Consider the following 19,937-nt stretch of genomic DNA (forward strand, 5'->3'; position numbering starts at 1 on the left):
GTTGGAAAAATTGTAAAAAAAATCTTGAAAATTGAAAAATTACATACAAAAATCCTTTCATAAAAATTATTATTATTTATTTATCATTTGTTATCAAAACCAATATTAATATTGCAATGAGTCCTTACTTATAATTTTTCTATTTTCAAAGTTCTTTTGTTTGCGATTTTTTTTTTGTTTTTAAGAATAAAAAACCACTTTGAAAATAGAAACTAGATTTGTCCCTTAGATTTTCATTTTTTATGACAATTAAAATGAATATAAACATAATTATTCCTTCAATGCCCCAAAATAATCCCAAAACAAACTTACTGTAATTATTATTACTAGCTCTATACTAAAATATAATATAAGAATTAATTAGAAATTTATTTTGGTTCTAAATATAAAACTTAAATATATTTTATTTGTTATATTTATTTATTTTTTAAAAATAATTGTCATAATAATTATATATAATAAATATATATAATTAATAAAAATATTTTAAAATAATAATATTTATTTATATAATGACTATAACATTAACCATTAGAGCCCTAATAACTTCATATATAAAATACAGAAATTGGTTATTATTCTTTGCAGGTGAGGGTGGTAAAGGAGGTCCTGATTCTCAACTTTTGGCGGTGGCTCCAAGGCAGGATCAGACATCGATGTACAGTACATGCTACGCGGACCCGGATCTCTCAACTCACATAAAATCTGGCGGTAAAATATAAATAGGAAAGTAGAAAATATAATAAAGAAGAAAATGAGGAAAACAGATTGCAATCAAAAATCTAAAATTGAAAAACTTAAGACGCTGTTGGTGGTGGGTGGGGTGGTGCGAAATCGGGGGCTTTCCCATACTATCTCCTTCTCTCTCTCATTGTCTGCTCATCCCTCAATGGATCTGTAAGTTAATTTGTTTTTTTCTTGGAATTTCTGCTTTCTGGCCGAACTGTCTGTGTTGATTTGAGGCACAAGTTTGCACTTTGTGGTTTCTGTCTGGCTGGATTTCTGGCTCTTGGATTGCAGGAATTTCATAAATCCCAGATCCTCCTTTTTATTTTGGTTTCTGTATCCTTTACTTCATTTAGGTCCTAAGGGGCAGCGTCTAGGATATTTGTTCTCTCTGGATCTCGAGTTTTCGTTGACATTTAGCTCCAAATTTCGACGTTGAAAATTTCACACGTGGAATTAGAGGTTATACGAACTTATTTTTCTCCTACCCGGCGAATTGGTTTGAACCTTCGGTGCGATCTGAAGGACTCGTGAAGGATTAGGGTTTTGGCGATGGCTTCAAATCCTCCATTTCATGTGGAGGATCAGACCGATGAGGATTTCTTTGATAAATTGGTGGAGGACGAAGTGGAGCCTGTTAAGCCTGGCCAAAATGATGGGTATGTTTCCGATGATGCGAAATTATTTGCAAATATGAGTATCAGTGATGCTGATGCGGCATTAGAGAATTCGGACGCCAAGGAAGGTGGGCTTGGTGTCACAGGTGAACATGGCAGTGCGAAATTGGATGAGGGATTGGTAGGTGCCCATTCCGAAGAGAAAAATTCATCGGTATCCTCTAGTTCAGTTATGTCTGATAGCAGGATCTCCACCAGTAACGATGAGATGGGATCACAATACACATCGCCTTCAAATGTAAATAACAGCAACGGAATCATCAGTTCAGAGGTTAAGGAGATAGGATGGAATTCATTTCACGCTGATTCGAATGGAGGTAACGTGTTTGGTTTGGACTCTGACTTTTTTAATGAATTGGGAGTTAAATCTGGAGACTTACCGGGGAAAGCAGAGAAAAATTTAAATACCGAGGTGAAACATGGTTTTGAAGCTCAAAGTGATGGCGTAAATACTTCATTCAATCACATGCAATATGAAGACGGCCAAGGTTATAATGCATCTATGGAACAAAATACAAGTGGGCATGATCAAAGTAGCAGTCAATGCTGGGAAGATCTTTATCCAGGTTGGAGGTATGATCACAACACCGGGCAGTGGTATCAAGTGGATGGCTATAATGCTACGTCATCCGCTAATGAGGGAAGTGTTGAAGCCAGTTCTGCTGTGAACTGGACTGCTGAATCTAATGGAACAGCAGAGGTTTCTTACATGCAGCAATCTGCTCAATCAGTTGCTGGAACTTCAGCTGAAACTGGCTCAACAGAGAGTGTCTCCACCTGGGGTCAGGTTTCACAAGGGACTAATGGATACCCAGAACATATGATCTTTGACCCTCAGTATCCTGGTTGGTATTATGACACAATCGCCCAAGAATGGCGCTTGTTGGAGACCTACAATTCACCCATCCAATCTACTTCTTGTGGACTTGAAAATGGGCATTCCTCGACCAGTACCTGGTCACATGATAATAGTAGTTTCTATGGAGAGCAGCAACAAGCGAGTGCTTACGAGTCACAGGGTTTGGTAGCCAGGCTGCCGGTGGCAGCTGGGGTGGTTCGTATGGTATCAATGGTCAGCAAGGTCTAGGCACGTATACGACTGAGACTGCCAGTAAAAGTGGGAATAGTATGAGTATAATTGGAAATCAGCAATTGAGTCATGCTTACAGTTCAATTTATTCGACAGAGAACAATCAATTAAATACTTCTAGTTCCTTGAGATCAGTTTCATTGAACAAGAATGTAACCCATAGTCGTGGTTTGTCTAATGGAACTGTTGAACTCCAGAGCTTTGTCCCAAATACAGATATTGTTCAGCAGTTCAATCATCCAAATACAAAGTTTGATGAGCAAAAAGATTATTCAGATCATTATGCTGAAAGTCAGATGCCCCCTACTTATTCTCAGCAGTCATACCAGGGTGGGCATCACTTTTCTCATGCCCCTCATGTTGGAACACCATCCGCTGGACGTCCTCCTCATGCTCTTGTAACATTTGGATTTGGTGGAAAACTCATTGTAATGAAAGATTCTAGTTTTTTGAGCTCATCATACGGAAGCCAGGTTAATTTTGAATCCCTCTGTTCTGTATCTTAGTTCATTATATACTTCATTTGATACTGAGAGACGTCGAGGTGCTTCAAAGTGTATTTTTTTTCCATCTTTTTTTCTAGCAGTGATTTCTTAGAGGAATAACACTCTGTATTCTTTCTAATCTGAAGGATACTGCACAAGGCTCTATTTCTGTGTTGAACTTGATGGATGTTGTCATGGGAAACACTGGTTCTACCAGCATCGGTAATGTTGCTGGTGATTATTTCCGTGCCCTGTGCCAGCAATCTTTCCCAGGTCCATTAGCTGGGGGAAGCGTTGGAAGTAAAGAACTGTACAAATGGATAGATGAGAGGATTGCACACTGTGAATCGCCTGACATGGATTTCAAGAAAGGTGAAAGGCTGAGACTGCTCTTCTCCTTGCTTAAAATAGCTTGTCAGCATTATGGGAAACTACGTTCTCCTTTTGGTACAGACGCTATACTAAAAGTAAGATACATCTCTAATCTGTCGGCTTCAAATTCTTTTTCACATCCTTGCCTTGTTATTTTCATTTGAATCTGTCATCCTTTCCAGGATTGACTAAAATATTATTGAGGACTGCATTATGCATGAGATCGATTGCACCCATGTTCAATTTTTATTGTAATGGCATGTTTCATGAATGCATATTTTAAATCCCTACCCAAGGAAAAATCCCTACCATCTCTATGGGCTACCGTGCAGTGTTTTTATCATGATATCGTGGATGATATGCACACATTTGTTTCTGTATATTTCAGAATCACGTCTTTGTGGAGTGGCCTATGATTGCTGCGTAACATGACTGTTATATCTTGTTCTTCCTTACTGGATTAGAAGACCATAATTTTGAGGCTCACTTCTATTGATTTAAGATATCCGGTAGACATGGTAGCGGACCTGAGATCTCCTCTTCCTTGTTTGCTTCAAATAAGAAATTTTTTTCCCTTTCAATGGTGCATTATAAGGCCACGAAGTAAACCCACTGCAGAGTTTTGAATTAATGATTTATATGGTTTAACTTTTTTGTTTTTAAGTGATTTGACTTTATCTATCAAGCCTCCTTGGTTGTTTGTGGTTCTTAATCATATTCTGGCAGAAAACAATTACTCAAGAGATGCCTCTGCCTGCTATACCTGGTGACCTTTTGGTTGTGTATGAACAGGAAAATGATACTCCGGAGTCAGCGTTGGCAAAACTCTTTGCATCTGCCAAGACGAGTGGCACAGAGTTCTCTCAATATGGTGTGCTGAGCCACTGCTTGCAGAATTTTCCTTCTGAAGGACAACTACGGGTGTGAATTATGTCAACTCCTGAGCTTTTCCTTCCTCTTAGATTTTAAGTCAGCTTGTTTTAACTGGTTTGGATTTTTGACAAAGGCAACGGCTTCTGAGGTGCAAAATCTTCTTGTCTCTGGCAAAAAGAAGGAGGCATTACAGTGTGCACAGGAAGGTCAATTGTGGGGACCTGCTATTGTTCTTGCCTCACAACTTGGTGATCAGGTCAGCTGTCTATTTTTAGAGTGTTGAAAACTGCTACTGGTGCTGAAATATATTACCTAGACAATTTCTTAGTATGTCTTACAGTCTTTTCTTAACCCTGCCATGATTTGGGGTGTAAACATGGCTGCGTCTTTGCAATGCAGTTCTATGTTGATACGGTGAAGCAAATGGCACTTTGCCAACTGGTTGCAGGGTCTCCGCTGCGTACATTATGCCTTCTAATTGCGGGGCAACCAGCTGAAGTTTTCTCTGGTGACACCTCTGTTAGCGGGCGTCTTGGTGTTGCTAATGTATCTCAGCATCCTGCACAGGTGATCTAAATAGAATAATATTTCAAGCCATGGGATGGCTATTATGCAATCATGATGTATTCTTACTCTTTTGGTTTGATAATTGCGAAGATTCTTGTTTTAATTGGCTACAAAAGCTTATACTTTTGCCTTTTGCCTCAAAATTTCAGGTTGGATCTAATGGTATGCTTGATGATTGGGAGGAGAATCTGGCTGTAATAACTGCAAACAGAACAAAAGATGATGAACTTGTAATTGTTCATCTTGGTGACTGCCTGTGGAGGGAAAGAAGTGAGGTATAAGTGTTCTCAATCATGTTCTTTTTCTGCTTAAATGTACACTTGCTTTATTTCTAAAACTGTTATTGTTATTTTTTTTTTTAAATTCTGCTTCTGATTTGAGACTCATATCTTAGATTATTGCTGCGCACATCTGCTACTTAGTTGCTGAAGCCAACTTTGAGTCATACTCAGACAGTGCAAGGTTGTGTTTGGTTGGAGCAGATCACTGGAAATTTCCCCGAACTTATGCTAGTCCAGAGGCCATCCAGGTTTATTGAACTTCTTTTATTGACGCCCACAAAAAAATGGATTTTCCGTTGGATGTGCACGGTTTGAAGTTGGGCATGTTATGTATGCTAATTTCCATATGTTTATGGCCCCCTCCCCCCCAACTCACATTCAAGTTCATCTATCAATTACTTCAATATTTTTGCGATTGAGGTCCCAGCTAGGCTCTTCCATAATTTTTATTTAAATTCTTGCCTTAGAAAAAAACATTTGCATCTCCTGAATAGACTTGCACACTTGTAACCCTTGTTTTATCTTCAAATCAATGTGATAGATTTTTTTCTATCAACCTTCTATATGTTATTAAAATAATCTTAGTGGTGGCTCACTTGTGTCACCTCGGTATATCTGGCTTTCCCAAAAAAATATAATGTTCATTATGATTCAATTTATGCTTCTGGAACATTCTAATTTATCTTTCCTGATGGTTACTTTCACAGAGGACCGAGTTATATGAATATTCAAAGGTGCTGGGAAACTCTCAGTTTATTTTAGTTCCATTTCAGCCGTATAAGTTCATATATGCATACATGCTAGCTGAAGTGGGGAAAGTTTCAGACTCTTTAAAGTAAGTTCATAAAACATAATGTGATGTTGTGTTTTGCATATTCTGTCTTCTCATGTGCATGTTACTTCAGATATTGCCAGGCAGTATTGAAATCCCTAAAATTTAGCCGCGCACCGGAAGTAGAGAATTGGAAACAATTGGTATTATCTCTTGAGGAGAGGCTTAGAACCCACCAGCAAGTAATTTCTTGCCCTTTATAGAATTTTCGTCATTTGGTTACTGGACAGCCTTGTTTCTTTTTAACCTGAGAATAAAATTACAGGGTGGATATGCTGCAAACTTGGCTCCTGCGAAATTAGTGGGCAAATTGTTAAACTTTTTTGATAGTACTGCACATAAGGTTGTTGGTGGTCCACCACCACTTGCTCCAACTTTATCACATGGAAGTGTTCTCGGAAGTGAACAACATCACCAGCATATGGCGCCAAGAGTATTCAATAGCCAATCAACAATGGCCATGTCATCATTAGTTCCATCTGCTTCAATGGAGCCAATAAGTGAGTGGACAGCTGATGGTAATAAAATGATTAAGCCTAATAGAAGCGTTTCAGAACCAGACTTTGGTAGGAGGCCTAGACAGGTGTGATTAATTCTTTAAGGTTTAGTCTGAGGGTTTTTTTCTTTGCTCTAGATTGTGTTAGATTGCCTTTCATTTATGTATTTGAAGTTTGAACTTGATGAAAAAATCATTTCAATTCATCACAGGAAGCAGCCTCAGCTGATGCAAGCAAAACATCAGTTTCAGGGGGGGGTACATCTCGCTTTTCTCGTTTTAGTTTTGGCTCTCAGCTCTTCCAGAAGACAGTGGGGCTCCTGAAACCACGCTCTGGTCGGCAGGTATCATTTTATGCATGGCATGTTTTTACATGTTGAATCTTTATCTTTTCAATAATGCTTTGCAGCACATATTTAAATGTTTCTTATTCTGTCGGACTATATGAAGGCTAAACTGGGTGAGGAGAACAAATTTCATTATGATGAAAAGCTAAAGAGATGGGTAGAGGAGGGTGCTGAACCTCCAGCTGAAGAAGCGGCACTGCCACCACCTCCAACAGCTGCTGCTTTCCAGAATCCTAAAACTGAATATGACTTAAAATCTGCACTGAAAACAGAAGGATCGCCCTCTAATGAGGGTTCTGATTTAAGAAATTCCACTCCTGGACATACTCCAGGGATCCCACCCATGCCACCTAGCTCAAATCAATTTTCTGCTCGTGGACGCATGGGTGTTCGTTCAAGGTAACGGTTCTAATCTTCTTATGATCATGTTGTAGTCGGCAGCTAGGAACAGCTTTGTTGTGATTGGTCTATATTGTTTGCCTATTCTTTTTTGGCCAACATCTTGTTTGCTGAATTCTTGTTGGTTATTCTATTATATTTGAAGAACGTGAAATTGGAGAATCTTGAGAAATTATAAAAATTATAGCACTTAAAAAGATGAAGTTATCATAATTGCTTCTTAAGATGTAGTTTGTTTTACCCGGTCTGAGAAAGTTATATTTAACTAAAATGCACAAGTATTTAGGTGCTGGCTCTTCTGTGTAGCCTGCTCATTTTCCAAAAACGAGTGAAGGGTTTCTTTTCGATAATTTGTTACTCTTGGACAGCATTGAAAAGGGAAATAAACTTGATGAAACTGCTTACGGCCTATGCAGGTATGTTGATACCTTCAACCAAGGTGGGGGGACCTCTGCAAATTTGTTTCAGTCTCCTCCTGTTCCGTCTGTCAAGCCTGCTCTTCCTACCAATGCAAAATTTTTCATTCCTGCGCCAGCACCTTCATCAAATGAGCAGACAATGGAGTCTGCAGCAGAAAGCTATCAAGAAGATAGTGCAGCTAATAATGATCCATCAACATCTGTCACGCATGATTCATTCAAATCCCCCAATGATCCATCGTCAAGGGGTATGCAGAGGTTTCCTAGCTTGAATAACATCCCAAACAATTTAGCAGCGCCAAATGGCACTGATTCTCAAGCCCCTCATTCGCGGCGAACAGCCTCGTGGGGTGGTGGAAGTTTTGCTGGTTCATTTAGCCCTCCAAAGGCTGGTGAAATTAGGCCTCTAGGGGAAGCTTTGGGGACGATGCCATCAAGCTTCATGCCAGATGAGCCTTCAGTGCGCCATAGTGGGAGCTTTGGTGAAGATCTCCATGAGGTTCAACTTTAAACAGATAATACAGCTGTAAATATCAAATTTTGCTTTAATCAACAGAATAGTTGAGACACTGCTGCTTATAAGAATCGTGGGATACATCAAGTGGAGTTCATGAAGAAGCAGCCGTCTTTTTTTCTTTTTTTCCGCTGCCCTTCCTCCCCTTGTCATTTTTTAAAAAATATATTGTCAAATTTTTTGGGTTCTCAACTCCTGAATGGAAATGTTTGTGGTTGGCTCACTTGATATTAGATTTTTAATTTTACATGCCAAGGGAGTTGGGCCGCCATCTCACGCTCAAGGAACCAGTGTTTTACAGAAAGGGAGGGATAGAGGGTCTGCCTAGGAGAGTAGTGCAGTTCATTTGTTCATTTTATTAAAATTACACTATGTCCCTCGGGGAAAGAATATGGCCTCAACAGATCGAGGACAACAGATTAGTGTACGAAATTGTGAAAAATAAAAGCTTGTACCCTTTGAATTTGTCTCATTTATGAAATTGAGTTTAGTTTTTGAATTTTGCCGACCAAAGCAAACTTATTATAATGGTTACTACTTTATATTCTATTGTACACGACATTACATTACGTTTCATTTCTTGGGATAAGGTGCAAATCAATCCATAAAGTATTCCATGAGCACCTGACATGGACCGTTTAACAAAAATATTAGTGAAGAAAATATTATACTCACCCACTATATATATATATATATATATATATATATGTATTTTTTCAATTTTTTGCGCGTGGATGGCCATGCCTTGGAGCTAATGAGTCACAAATTGAAGGCATTGCTATTATAAATTAGTCATGTGAGGGAAAGAGATGAAGAGGAGGGTGACTAGGATGATTCCCGCTCGTCGCCACAAAAATCAACATGTCTAAATTTTTCGATAATATTGAGAAACGGAGCGACGGAGTCGTTCGGAGCGAAAATGCTATGCAATGATTCAAGGATTGTTTGTTAAAAGGACAACGTTGCTTGATTTAATGGTTGTGACAGTTTTTCACCATTTTGAAAACATCATTTGCATTTTTATTGTGATATTTTTGTATCATTCTAAAAACTTCATCTATATTTTTTGCACTAATGAAAATTTAGGATGTCATGTGACCATGTCGAAATATCTTAGTAGATTTGTATATGGGGGATTACAATTAATTTCTATAAAAGAGAAATAATTTATCAAAAGGTCCCAGTAACAACCTCAACAGCTTATAATGATAAGTTTTATAGTGAGAATAATGACATCTGAGACTTGTTTTTTAATTTTTTTTTCTTATCTGGGACCTCATTATAATTCTCTCCGTATTTTAACCCGGTCAGCTAAACCGGCTGTGACTCCCAACATTACGGAAATTTTTTCCATTATTCCTTGCAGGTAAGGGCGGAAAATGAGTCCCTGATTCTCAAGTCTCAAACTTTTGGCGGTGGCACCAAGGATCATAGGTGGATGTCTAGTACAACTACATGCTACGAGGACCAGCATTTCTCAACTCTCATAAATCTGGCTGTAAAATATAAATAGGAAAGTAAAAATAATAAAATAACTAGAAAATGGGAAATTGGTGGGTGGAGTGGTGCAAAATGGGGGGCCTTCCTATACTCTCTCCTTCTCTCTCACATTGTCTGCTCATCATTCCATGGATCTGTAAGTTAATTTGTTTTTCATGGAATTTCTGCTTTCTGGCCGAACTGTCTGCGTTGAATTGAGGCACAAGTTTGCACTTTGTGCTTTTCGTCTGGCTGGATTTTGCAGGAATTTCATAAATTGGAGGTTGTCCAAGCTTAATTTTCTCCTCCACCAGCAAATTGGTTTGAACCTTCGGTGCGATCAGGAGGACTCGTGAAGGATCAGGGTTTTGGTGATGGCTTCAAATCCTCCATTGCATGTGGAGGATCAGACCGATGAGGATTTCTTTGATAAATTGGTGGAGGACGAAGTGGAGCCTGTTAAGTCTGTTCAGAATGATGGGTATGCTTCCGATGACGTGAAAGTATTTGCAAATATGAGTACTAGTGATGCTGATGAGGCATTGGAGAATTCGAACGCTAAGGAAAGTGAGCTTGGTGCCAAAGGTGAACATGGCAGTGCGAAATTGGATGAGGTATTGGTTGGTGCCCATGCAGAGGAGAAAAATTCATCGGTGTCGTCTAGTTCAGTTCGGTGCGATAGTAGGATCTCCCCCAGTAACGATGAGATGGGATCACAATGCACATCGCCTTCAAATGTAAATAACAGCAACGAAATCATCAGTTCAGAGGTTAAGGAGGTAGGATGGAATTCATTTCACGGTGATTCGAATGAAGGTAACGTGTTTGGTTTGGACTCTGACTTTTTTAAGGAATTGGGAGATAAATCTGGAGATTTTCCAGGGAAAGCAGATGAAAATTTAAATACTGAGGTGAAACATGGTTTTGAAGCTCAAAGTGATGGCATAAATGCTTCATTCAATCATATGCAATATGAGGACGGCCAAGGTTGTAATGCATCTATGGAACAAAATGCAAATGGGCATGATCAAAGTAGCAGCCAGTACTGGGAAGATTTTTATCCAGGTTGGAAGTATGATTACAACACCGGGCAATGGTATCAAGTGGATGGCTATGATGCAACAACGTCCGCTAATGAGGGAAGTATTGAAGCCAATTCTGCTGTAAACTGGACTGCTGCATCTAATGGAACAGCAGAGGTTTGTTACATGCAGCAAACGGCTCAGTCGGTTGCTGGAACCGCAGCTGAAACGGGCTCAACAGAAAGTGTCTCCACCTGGGGTCAGGGTTCGCAAGGGACTAACGGATACCCAGAACATATGGTCTTTGATCCTCAGTATCCTGGTTGGTATTATGACACAACTGCCCAAGAATGGCGCTTGTTGGAGACCTACAATTCCATCCAATCTACTTCTTGTGGACTTGAAAATGGGCATTCCTCTACCATTACGTGGTCACATGATACTAATAGTTTCTATGGTGAGCATCAACAAGCTGGCGCTTACGAATCACAGGGTGTTGGTAGCCAGGCGGCAGGGGGCAGCTGGAGTGGTTCGTATGGTATCAATGGTCAGCAAGGTCTGGGCACGTATACGACTGAAACTTCTAGTAAAAGTGGGGATAGTATGAGTACGGTTGGAAATCAGCGATTCAGTCATACTTACTGTTCAAGTTATTCGGTAGAGAACAATCAATTAAATACTTCTAGCTCCTTGAGATCGGTTTCACTGAACAAGAATGTAACCCATAGTCGTGGTTTGTCTAATGGAACTGTTGAACTCCAGAGCTTTGTCCCGAATACAGATATTGTTCAGCAGTTCAATCATCCAAATACAAAGTTTGATGAGCAAAAAGATTATTCAGATCATTATGCTGAAAGTCAGATGCCCACTAGCTATTCTCGGCAGTCATACCAGGGAGGGCATCACTTTTCTCATGCCCCTCATGCGGGAAGATCATCCGCTGGACGACCTCCTCATGCTCTTGTAACATTTGGATTTGGTGGAAAACTCGTTGTCATGAAAGATTCTAGTTTTTTGAGCTCATCATACGGAAGACAGGTTAATTTTGAATCCCTCTGTTCTGTATCTCTGTGTTCATTCTATACTTCCTTTGATATCTGAGAGACTTGGAGGTTGCCTCTTGTATTTTTTGTGTTTGAAAGTGTATTTTTTCCCATCTCTTTTTCTAGCAGTGATTTCTCAGAGGAATAACGCTGTGTATTCTTTCTAATCTGAAGGATACTGCACAAGGTTCTATTTCTGTGTCGAACTTGATGGATGTTGTCATGGTAAACACTGGTTCTACCAGCATCGGTAATGTTGCTGGTGATTATTTCCGTGTCCTGTGCCAGCAATCTTTCCCAGGTCCGTTGGTTGGGGGAAGCGTTGGAAGTAAAGAACTGTACAAATGGATAGATGAGAGGATTGCAAACTGTGAATCGCCTGACATGGATTTCAAGAAAGGTGAAAGGCTGAGACTGCTTTTCTCCTTGCTTAAAATAGCTTGTCAGCATTATGGGAAACTACGTTCTCCTTTTGGTACAGACGCCATGCTAAAAGTGAGATACATCTCTAATCTGTCGGCTTGAAATTCTTTTTCACATCCTTGCCTTGTTATTTTCAATTGAATCTGTCATCCTTTCCAGGATTGACTAAAATACTATTGAGGACTGCATTGTGCATGAGATTAATTGCAACCATGATCAATTTTTATTTTAATGTGCTGTTTCATGGATGCATATTTTAAATCCCTACCTTATCTGGCCAAGGAAAAATCCCTACCATTTATATCGGCTTCCTTGCAGTGTTTTTATCATGATATGCACATATTTATTTCTGTATATTGCAGAATCACGTCTTTGTGGAGTGGCTTATGATTGCCACGTAACATGACTGTTAAATCTTGTTCTTCCTTGCGTGATTAGAAGACCATTCTTTTGATGCTCCCTTCTATTGATTTAAGATATCTGGTAGACATGGTAGTGGACCTGAGATCTCCTCTTCCTTGCTTGTTTCAAATAAGAAAAAATTTTCCCCTTTCAATGGTGTATCATGGGGCCTCGAAAGTATTTACATTACTCAGAGTTTTAAATTAATGATTTATATGGTTTTCATAACTTCTTTTAGTGATTTGGGCAGATTCATGAATGTCATGATTAGACTTTATACATCAAGCCTCCTTGGTTGTTTGTGGTTCTTAATCATATAATGCCATAGTACAATTTCTCAAGAGATGCCTATCCCTGCTATACCTGGTGATCTTTTGCTTGTGTATGATACAGGAAAATGATACTCCTGAGTCAGCGGTGGCAAAACTCTTTGCATCTGCCAAGACGAGTGGCAGAGAGTTCTCTCAATATGGTGTTTCGAGGCACTGCTTGCAGAATTTGCCTTCTGAAGGACAGCTACGGGTGTGAATTAAGTCAACTCCTGAGCTCTTTCTTTCCCCTTAGTTTTCAAGTCAGTTTCTTTTGACTCGTTTGAATTTTTGCATAGGCAACTGCTTCTGAGGTGCAAAATCTTCTTGTCTCTGGAAAAAAGGAGGAGGCCTTACAATGTGCACAAGAAGGTCAATTGTGGGGACCTGCTATTGTTCTTGCCTCACAACTTGGTGATCAGGTCAGCTGTCCATTTTTTGAGTGTTGAAAACTGCTACTGATGCTGAAATATATTACCCAGACAATTTCTTAGTATGTCTTACAGTCTTTTCTTAACCCTGCCATGATTTGGGGTGTAAAAATGGCTGCGTCTTTGCAATGCAGTTCTATGTTGATACGGTGAAGCAAATGGCACTTCGCCAACTGGTTGCAGGGTCTCCGCTGCGTACATTATGCCTTCTAATTGCAGGGCAACCAGCTGAAGTCTTCTCTGGTGACACCTCTGTTAGCGGGCATCCTGGTGTTGCTAATGTACCTCAGCATCCTGCACAGGTGATCTAAACAGAACGAGATTTTAAGCCATGGGAAGGCTATAATGCAATCATGATCTGTTCTTACTCTTATGTTTGATAATTGCAAAGATTCTTGTTTGAATTGACTAGAGAAGCTCATACTTTTGCTTTTTGTCTCAAATTTCAGGTTGGATCTAATGGCATGCTTGATGATTGGGAGGAGAATTTGGCTGTAATAACTGCAAACAGAACAAAAGGTGACGAACTTGTAATTATTCATCTTGGTGACTGCCTGTGGAGGGAAAGAAGTGAGGTATAATTGTTCTCAATCATGTTCGTTTTCTGATTGAAGATACACATGCTTGCTTTATTTGTAAGACGAATTCCTTTTTTGTTTTTTATTTTTTTTTTGAATTCTGCTTCTGATTTGATACTCATATCTTAGATTACTGCTGCACACATCTGCTATTTAGTTGCTGAAGCCAACTTCGAGTCATACTCCGACAGTGCAAGATTGTGTTTAGTCGGAGCAGATCACTGGAAATTTCCCCGAACTTATGCTAGTCCAGAGGCTATCCAGGTTTATTAAACTTCTATTATTGGCCCCGAGAAAAAAAATTGGATTTTCTGTTGGATGTGCACAGGTTTGGATTTTGACATGTTTTGTGTGTGATAGGCTCAAAATATGAAATCTATTTCGCAAGTGCACGAGCAGTATCAAGTAGTAAAGAGTGAATGAAGTATCTTTCCCATGGGAATTTGGTACCAACAGCCTGGTTGAGCATCAATGTCATACTTTTGCTTAATTTGAGAAAAACACAATTTGAAACAAAGATAAGACAGAAATAAAATCTTAGAATGATAAAGCAAATCTAAACTATAGATGCTAATGCTAAGAGTGAGTCTAAACTACTTGAGTTGTGACTTGGATTATTTTAGTCTTGATTGCTTTTTAGTGTCTAATTTCTCCCCTTAATTGCAGTTAGAGTTATGTTTGCTAGGCTAGGACTCCTAATTACCTAGACCATCTTTCAATTCCCTAAAAGGCATCCCAATTATGTCAATCCCTAATTCCATAGGTGATTACTTAAACAGGCTACATAAAGTAGAAGCCTAATGTGACTATGTAGGGTCGATAGTTACTTTTCTATCCTATAAGCAAATCAAGGTATTTGGTGCTCGAATACTCAGTCGTACGGGATTCGATTGAAGGTCTAGTCTAAATTCCCTATGTCTAGGCTCCTTTACACACCCCAAAAAAAAAAAAAAAAGAGTCACAATCAAATTTCTCATCTTTCAAAACAATCAAGCACACAATTGAATCATCAAACAGCGCATTAAAGCAAGTAAAGTGTGAAATTATCATCTACTAATCCATAATCAAACCACAACAATCCATTGCAAAGGGTTAACTAAATAAATTCGACATTCTCATGAACAAAATATAGAGCAACCCAAACATAAATAAAATCAAATTCACAGCAGCCCAGGAAAGTTTAGAATAAAACAGCATAGAGAAATGAAGAATAAAAGAGAATCAAAACGGAAGATTTAGGAAGAAGAACAAAGACAGAAACAGTGTGCTCAATCCAGCTCTCTTCTACTTCAGTCTGTCTCCCAAACTCCAGAACAGTCTCGGCCTGTTGAGCTCCTCTCCTCTCTTCAAACTTATTGCAGCTTGGATTCCATGAAGAAGATATGCTGAAGAACTCTCTGAGTGCTCCCCTAAAAAACCAGTCGCTCTGAGGAACAGTGTTGGCGTCTCTCTTTTCCCAAGCAGAATACTAATCGAGCCTCCTTCCTCCTCCTCTTTCCTTGGATGAAGATGATGAAATAAATCTCCAAACTTGTCCTTGAAGAGGATGAACTATGGCTGCCTCTTCAGCGTCCTTAGTTCTCTCCCCGTCTTAAGTTAAATCATACCCCATTCATCCCCCACGGTGTTGTATTGCTGTTGGAGAAATGAAAAAGAAACAAATAAAAGGAAAAGAGAAGAAATTAAAATAAAGTAAAGTAAACTAATTTTTTTCTCTTTTTTTTTTAATTTCAGAATTGTACATCATTATTATTTATTTTATCCTAAACTCAACTATTTCTATTTTTGTTTAAAAATTATATTATTTACAATGAAATCCTTAAATGATGCACATAATTAATCTCTTTTCAAAAACTCAAATAAATCCCGTTTCTTTTGCCTTGATGACTCCCTAAATGCACCAAATTATATCTCAGATCTAACTAAAAATGGGGAGTCATCAGTATGCTATTTTCCAGATGCTTATAGCTCCCCCTCACCCCCCCCCCCCCCAAAAAAACCAGACACGCTCAAGTTCATTGATCCCTTGATCGCTTCAACTCTTTGGGATGGAGGTACAAACTAGGCTCTTCCATAATTTTTACTTAACTGCTTGCCTTAGAAATAGGATTCACATCTCCTGAATAGACTTGCAGATTTGTAATCCTATGTTTATCTTAAAATCAATGTGATAGGTTTTTTCTATCAACCTTCTATATTAAAATAATCTTAGTTGTAGCTCACTTGTGCCACCTTAGTATATCTGGCTTTCCCAAAAAATATAATATTCAATATGAGTCAGTACATGCTTCTGGGAAAACTCTAATTTATCTTTCCTGGTGGCAACTTTCACAGAGGACTGAGTTATATGAATATTCAAAGGTGCTTGGAAACTCTCTGTTTATTTTACTTCCATTTCAGCCGTATAAGCTCATATATGCATATATGCTAGCTGAAGTGGGCAAAGTTTCAGACTCTTTAAAGTAAGTTCATAAAACATAGTGTGATGTTATGTTTTGCATATTCTGTCTTCTCATGTACATGTTAACGTCAGATATTGCCAGGCATTATTGAAATCTCTAAGATTTAGCGGTGCACCGGAAGTAGAGAATTGGAAACAGTTGCTGTTTTCTCTTGAAGAGAGGCTTAGAACCCACCAGCAGGTAATCTCTTGCCCTTCATAGAATTTTTGTCATTTGGTTACTGGACAGCCTTGTTTCTTTTTAACCTGAGAATGAATTTACAGGGTGGATATGCTGCAAATTTGGCTCCTGCGAAATTGGTGGACAAATTGTTAAACTTTTTTGATAGTACTGCACATAAGTTGTTGGTGGTCCCCCACCACTTGCTCCATCATCATCACATGGAAGTGTTCATGGAAATGAGCAACACCGCCAGCATATAGCCTCAAGAGTATTCAATAGCCAATCAACAATGGCCATGTCATCATTACTTCCATCTGCTTCAATGGAACCAGTAAGTGAGGGGACAGCTGATGGCAATAGAATGACTAAGACTAACAGAAGCGTTTCAGAACCAGACTTTGGTAGGAGGCCTAGACAGGTGTGATTACTTCTCTATGGTTTAGTCTGGGGATTATTTTGCTTTCTCTAGATTGTGTTAGACTGCCTTTCATTTATGTGTTTGAACTTGAGGAAAAAATCATTTTGGTTCATCACAGGAAGCAGCCTCAGCTGATGCAAGCAAAGCATCAGTTTCAGGGGGTACATCTCGCTTTTCTCGTTTTGGTTTTGGCTCACAGCTGTTCCAGAAGACAGTGGGGCTCCTGAGACCACGCCCTGGTCGGCAGGTATCATTTTATGCATGGCATATTTTGCAATGTTGACCCATCTTTTCAACAATGCTTGGACAGTATATATTCAAATGTTTCTTACGGACTATATGCAGGCTAAACTGGGTGAGGAGAACAAATTTTATTACGATGAAAAGCTGAAGAGATGGGTAGAGGAGGGTGCTGAACCTCCAGCTGAAGAAGCGGCACTGCCACCACCTCCAACTGCTGCTGCTTTCCAGAGTCCTAAAACTGAGTATGACTTGAAATCTGCATTGAAGACGGAAGGATCGCCCTCTAATGAGGGTTCTGATTTAAGAACTTCCACTCCTGAACATACTCCAGGGATTCCGCCAATGCCACCTAGCTCAAATCAATTTTCTGCCCGTGGACGCATGGGTGTTCGTTCAAGGTGATGACTTCAAATCTTCTTATGATCATGTTGTAGTTGCCAGCTAGGATCAGCTTTGTTTTGATTGGTCTATATTGTTTACCTTTTCTTTTGCGGCCAGCATATTGTTTACTGAATTCTTGTTGGTTATTCTATTGTATTTAAAAGAACGTGAAACTAAAGAATCTTGAGAAATTACAAGACTCATAGAACTTAAAATGATGAAGCTATCATAATTGCTTCTTAAGATGTAGTTTGTTTTACCCGGTCTGAGAAAGTTACATTCAATTTAACTAAAATGCGCAAGTAGCACAAGTATTTAGGTGCCGCCACTTCTGGGTAGCCTCCTCATTTTCCAAAAATGAGTGAAGGGTTTCTTTTCCATAATTTGTTAGTCTTCGACAGCATTGAAAGGCAAATGAACTTGATGAAACTGCTTATGGCCTATGCAGGTATGTTGATACCTTCAACCAAGGTGGGGGGACCTCTGCAAATTTGTTTCAGTCTCCTTCTCTTCCATCTGTCAAGCCTGCTATTCCTACCAATGCAAAATTTTTCATTCCTGCGCCAGCACCTTCGTCAAATGAGCAGACAATGGCGTCTGCAGCAGAAAGCAATCAAGAAGATAGTGCAGCTAATGATGATCCATCACCATCTGTCGTGCATGATTCATTTCAACCCCCCATTAATACATCAAGGGCCATGCAGAGGTTTCCTAGCTTGAATAACATCCGAAATAATGGTGTGGCGCCAAATGGCACTGATTCTCAAACCCCTCGTTCTCGTCGAACAGCCTCGTGGGGTGGTGTAAGTTTTGCTGGTTCTTTTAGCCCTCCAAAGGTTGGTGAAACTAGGCCTCTAGGGGAAGCTTTGGGGATGATGCCATCAAGCTTTATGCCAGATGAGCCTTCAGTTCGCCATAATGGGAGCTTTGGCGTAGATCTCCATGAGGATCATCTTTAAACAGATAATACAGCTGTAAATATCAAATTTTGCTTTAATCACCGGAATAGTTGAGACACCGCTTATGCATATGAGCATCGTGGGATGCATCAAGTGGAGTTCATGAAGAAGCAGACGTCCTTTTTCCCCCCCTTCTGCCGCTCTTCTTCCACTTTTCATTTCTTTTATATATTTTGTCAATTTTTTTGGGTCCTCAAGTCCTAAATGGAAATGTATGATTGATTATGGTTGGCTCACTTGATGTTAGATTTTGAATTTTACATGCCAAGGGAGTTGGGCCGCTCATCTCATGCTCAAGGAACTAGTGTTTACAGAAAAGGAGGGATAGAGGGTCTGCTTAGGAGAGTAGTACAGTTCATTTGTTCATTTTATTAAAATTACACAAGGCCCCTCGAGGAGAGAATATGGCCTCAACAGATCAAGGACAAAAGATTAGTGTATGAAATTTTGAAAAATAAAAGCTTGTACCTTTTGAATCTGTCTCATTTATGAAATTGAATTTAATTTATCAATTAGAGACTTAAGAGTCCTCTTCTTTTCTTTTTTTTTGAATTACAAGGCAAGCTTAACGCTTGGGAAGTTTAATCAAACACAGACATTAGCTACGGGCGACGCCGCTCCCGGGTTGGAGCTCTCCTAGTCAATTCTCAATTGATCTACGCATATAGCGAGAGGTTCCTGGAGATGAATTTTATTGTTGCTAACATTATGAGCATCTCTGGCAAGGTTATTAGCACATTTGAGTGCTTCTCTGTACGTGTGGATGATCTCGAGATCCCAGCAGGAAAAAACAAGGGCTCTTATATCCTCCACCATACCTTCCAATGGGTGTGTGCTTCTGCAGTCCCACATCACAAGATTCACCGCCACCATAGAATCTGTGTGAAGCTTGATTTGTGTTAGTTGCATTTCTTTGCATATAAGCAGGCCTTCATAGATCGCGTGGACCTCTGCTGTTGCTGTTGATGTGAATCCTAAGCTTCTTTGAAAACCCATAAGCCATTAGCCTTGTTCATTTCGAATGACTCCTCCACAAGCTCCATGTTTCTGTGCCGTGACTGATCCATCAACGTCTATTCTGATGAAGCCTTGTGGTGGTGCTGTCCATCTACACTCTTCTCTAGCAGGGGTCTGATATATTTGATGCTTTAGTCTACTGTTTTCCACTCCTTCCATGCAGTGATGTAGGCATTGGCGGTAGACCTCCCCTGTCTATCGATGTACATCCCCAAAGGCTTTGTTGCACCTGTTTTTCCATATTAACCAACAGGCCGTTGCAAAGACACTGTGCCATGGCCACCGTGCGACTCTGCGTGCTACTAGATTTGGTCTTCGGGTCCGCTTCAGCCATACCTGCAGATTTCCACTAAAAAACACGGGAATATGTTGGGGGTTAATAATAAAAAGCCATACACTTTTTGCAAACTCACAATCTCTCAAGGCATGAATTATGGTTTCCTCACTGTTACACTCGAAGGGACACTCAGTAGGAGTATTCTGACAGTGTTTCGCTCTAATGGAATTTGTGGGAATTCTCTCGTGTATGAC

The 19,937-nt window shown here is 39.5% G+C and overlaps 2 protein-coding genes across 2 annotated transcripts; both read left to right on the plus strand.

Moving 5' to 3' along the window:
- The first annotated feature begins 908 nt into the window (after positions 1–908).
- On the plus strand, positions 909–18,904 carry LOC114711572 (protein transport protein SEC16A homolog). Its single transcript, XM_028895987.1, is given in 14 exon segments — positions 909–2,422; positions 2,425–2,966; positions 3,125–3,445; positions 4,143–4,271; positions 4,357–4,479; positions 4,623–4,790; positions 4,940–5,065; positions 5,185–5,319; positions 5,779–5,906; positions 5,977–6,085; positions 6,169–6,486; positions 16,925–17,053; positions 17,152–17,447; positions 17,879–18,904. Coding segments are annotated over 14 exon segments (4,179 nt in total). The 5' UTR covers positions 909–1,278; the 3' UTR covers positions 18,390–18,904.
- Positions 9,623–16,812, plus strand: LOC114711573 (protein transport protein SEC16B homolog). Its single transcript, XM_028895988.1, is given in 11 exon segments — positions 9,623–11,617; positions 11,797–12,117; positions 12,841–12,969; positions 13,055–13,177; positions 13,321–13,488; positions 13,636–13,761; positions 13,894–14,028; positions 16,099–16,226; positions 16,298–16,406; positions 16,490–16,543; positions 16,546–16,812. Coding segments are annotated over 11 exon segments (3,246 nt in total). The 5' UTR covers positions 9,623–9,931.
- Positions 18,905–19,937: the final 1,033 nt, after the last annotated feature.

Source organism: Neltuma alba, unplaced genomic scaffold, assembly GCF_004799145.2.
Source record: "Neltuma alba isolate B1F8T4 unplaced genomic scaffold, ASM479914v2 tig00011299_pilon, whole genome shotgun sequence".
Taxonomy (NCBI): Eukaryota; Viridiplantae; Streptophyta; class Magnoliopsida; order Fabales; family Fabaceae; genus Neltuma; species Neltuma alba.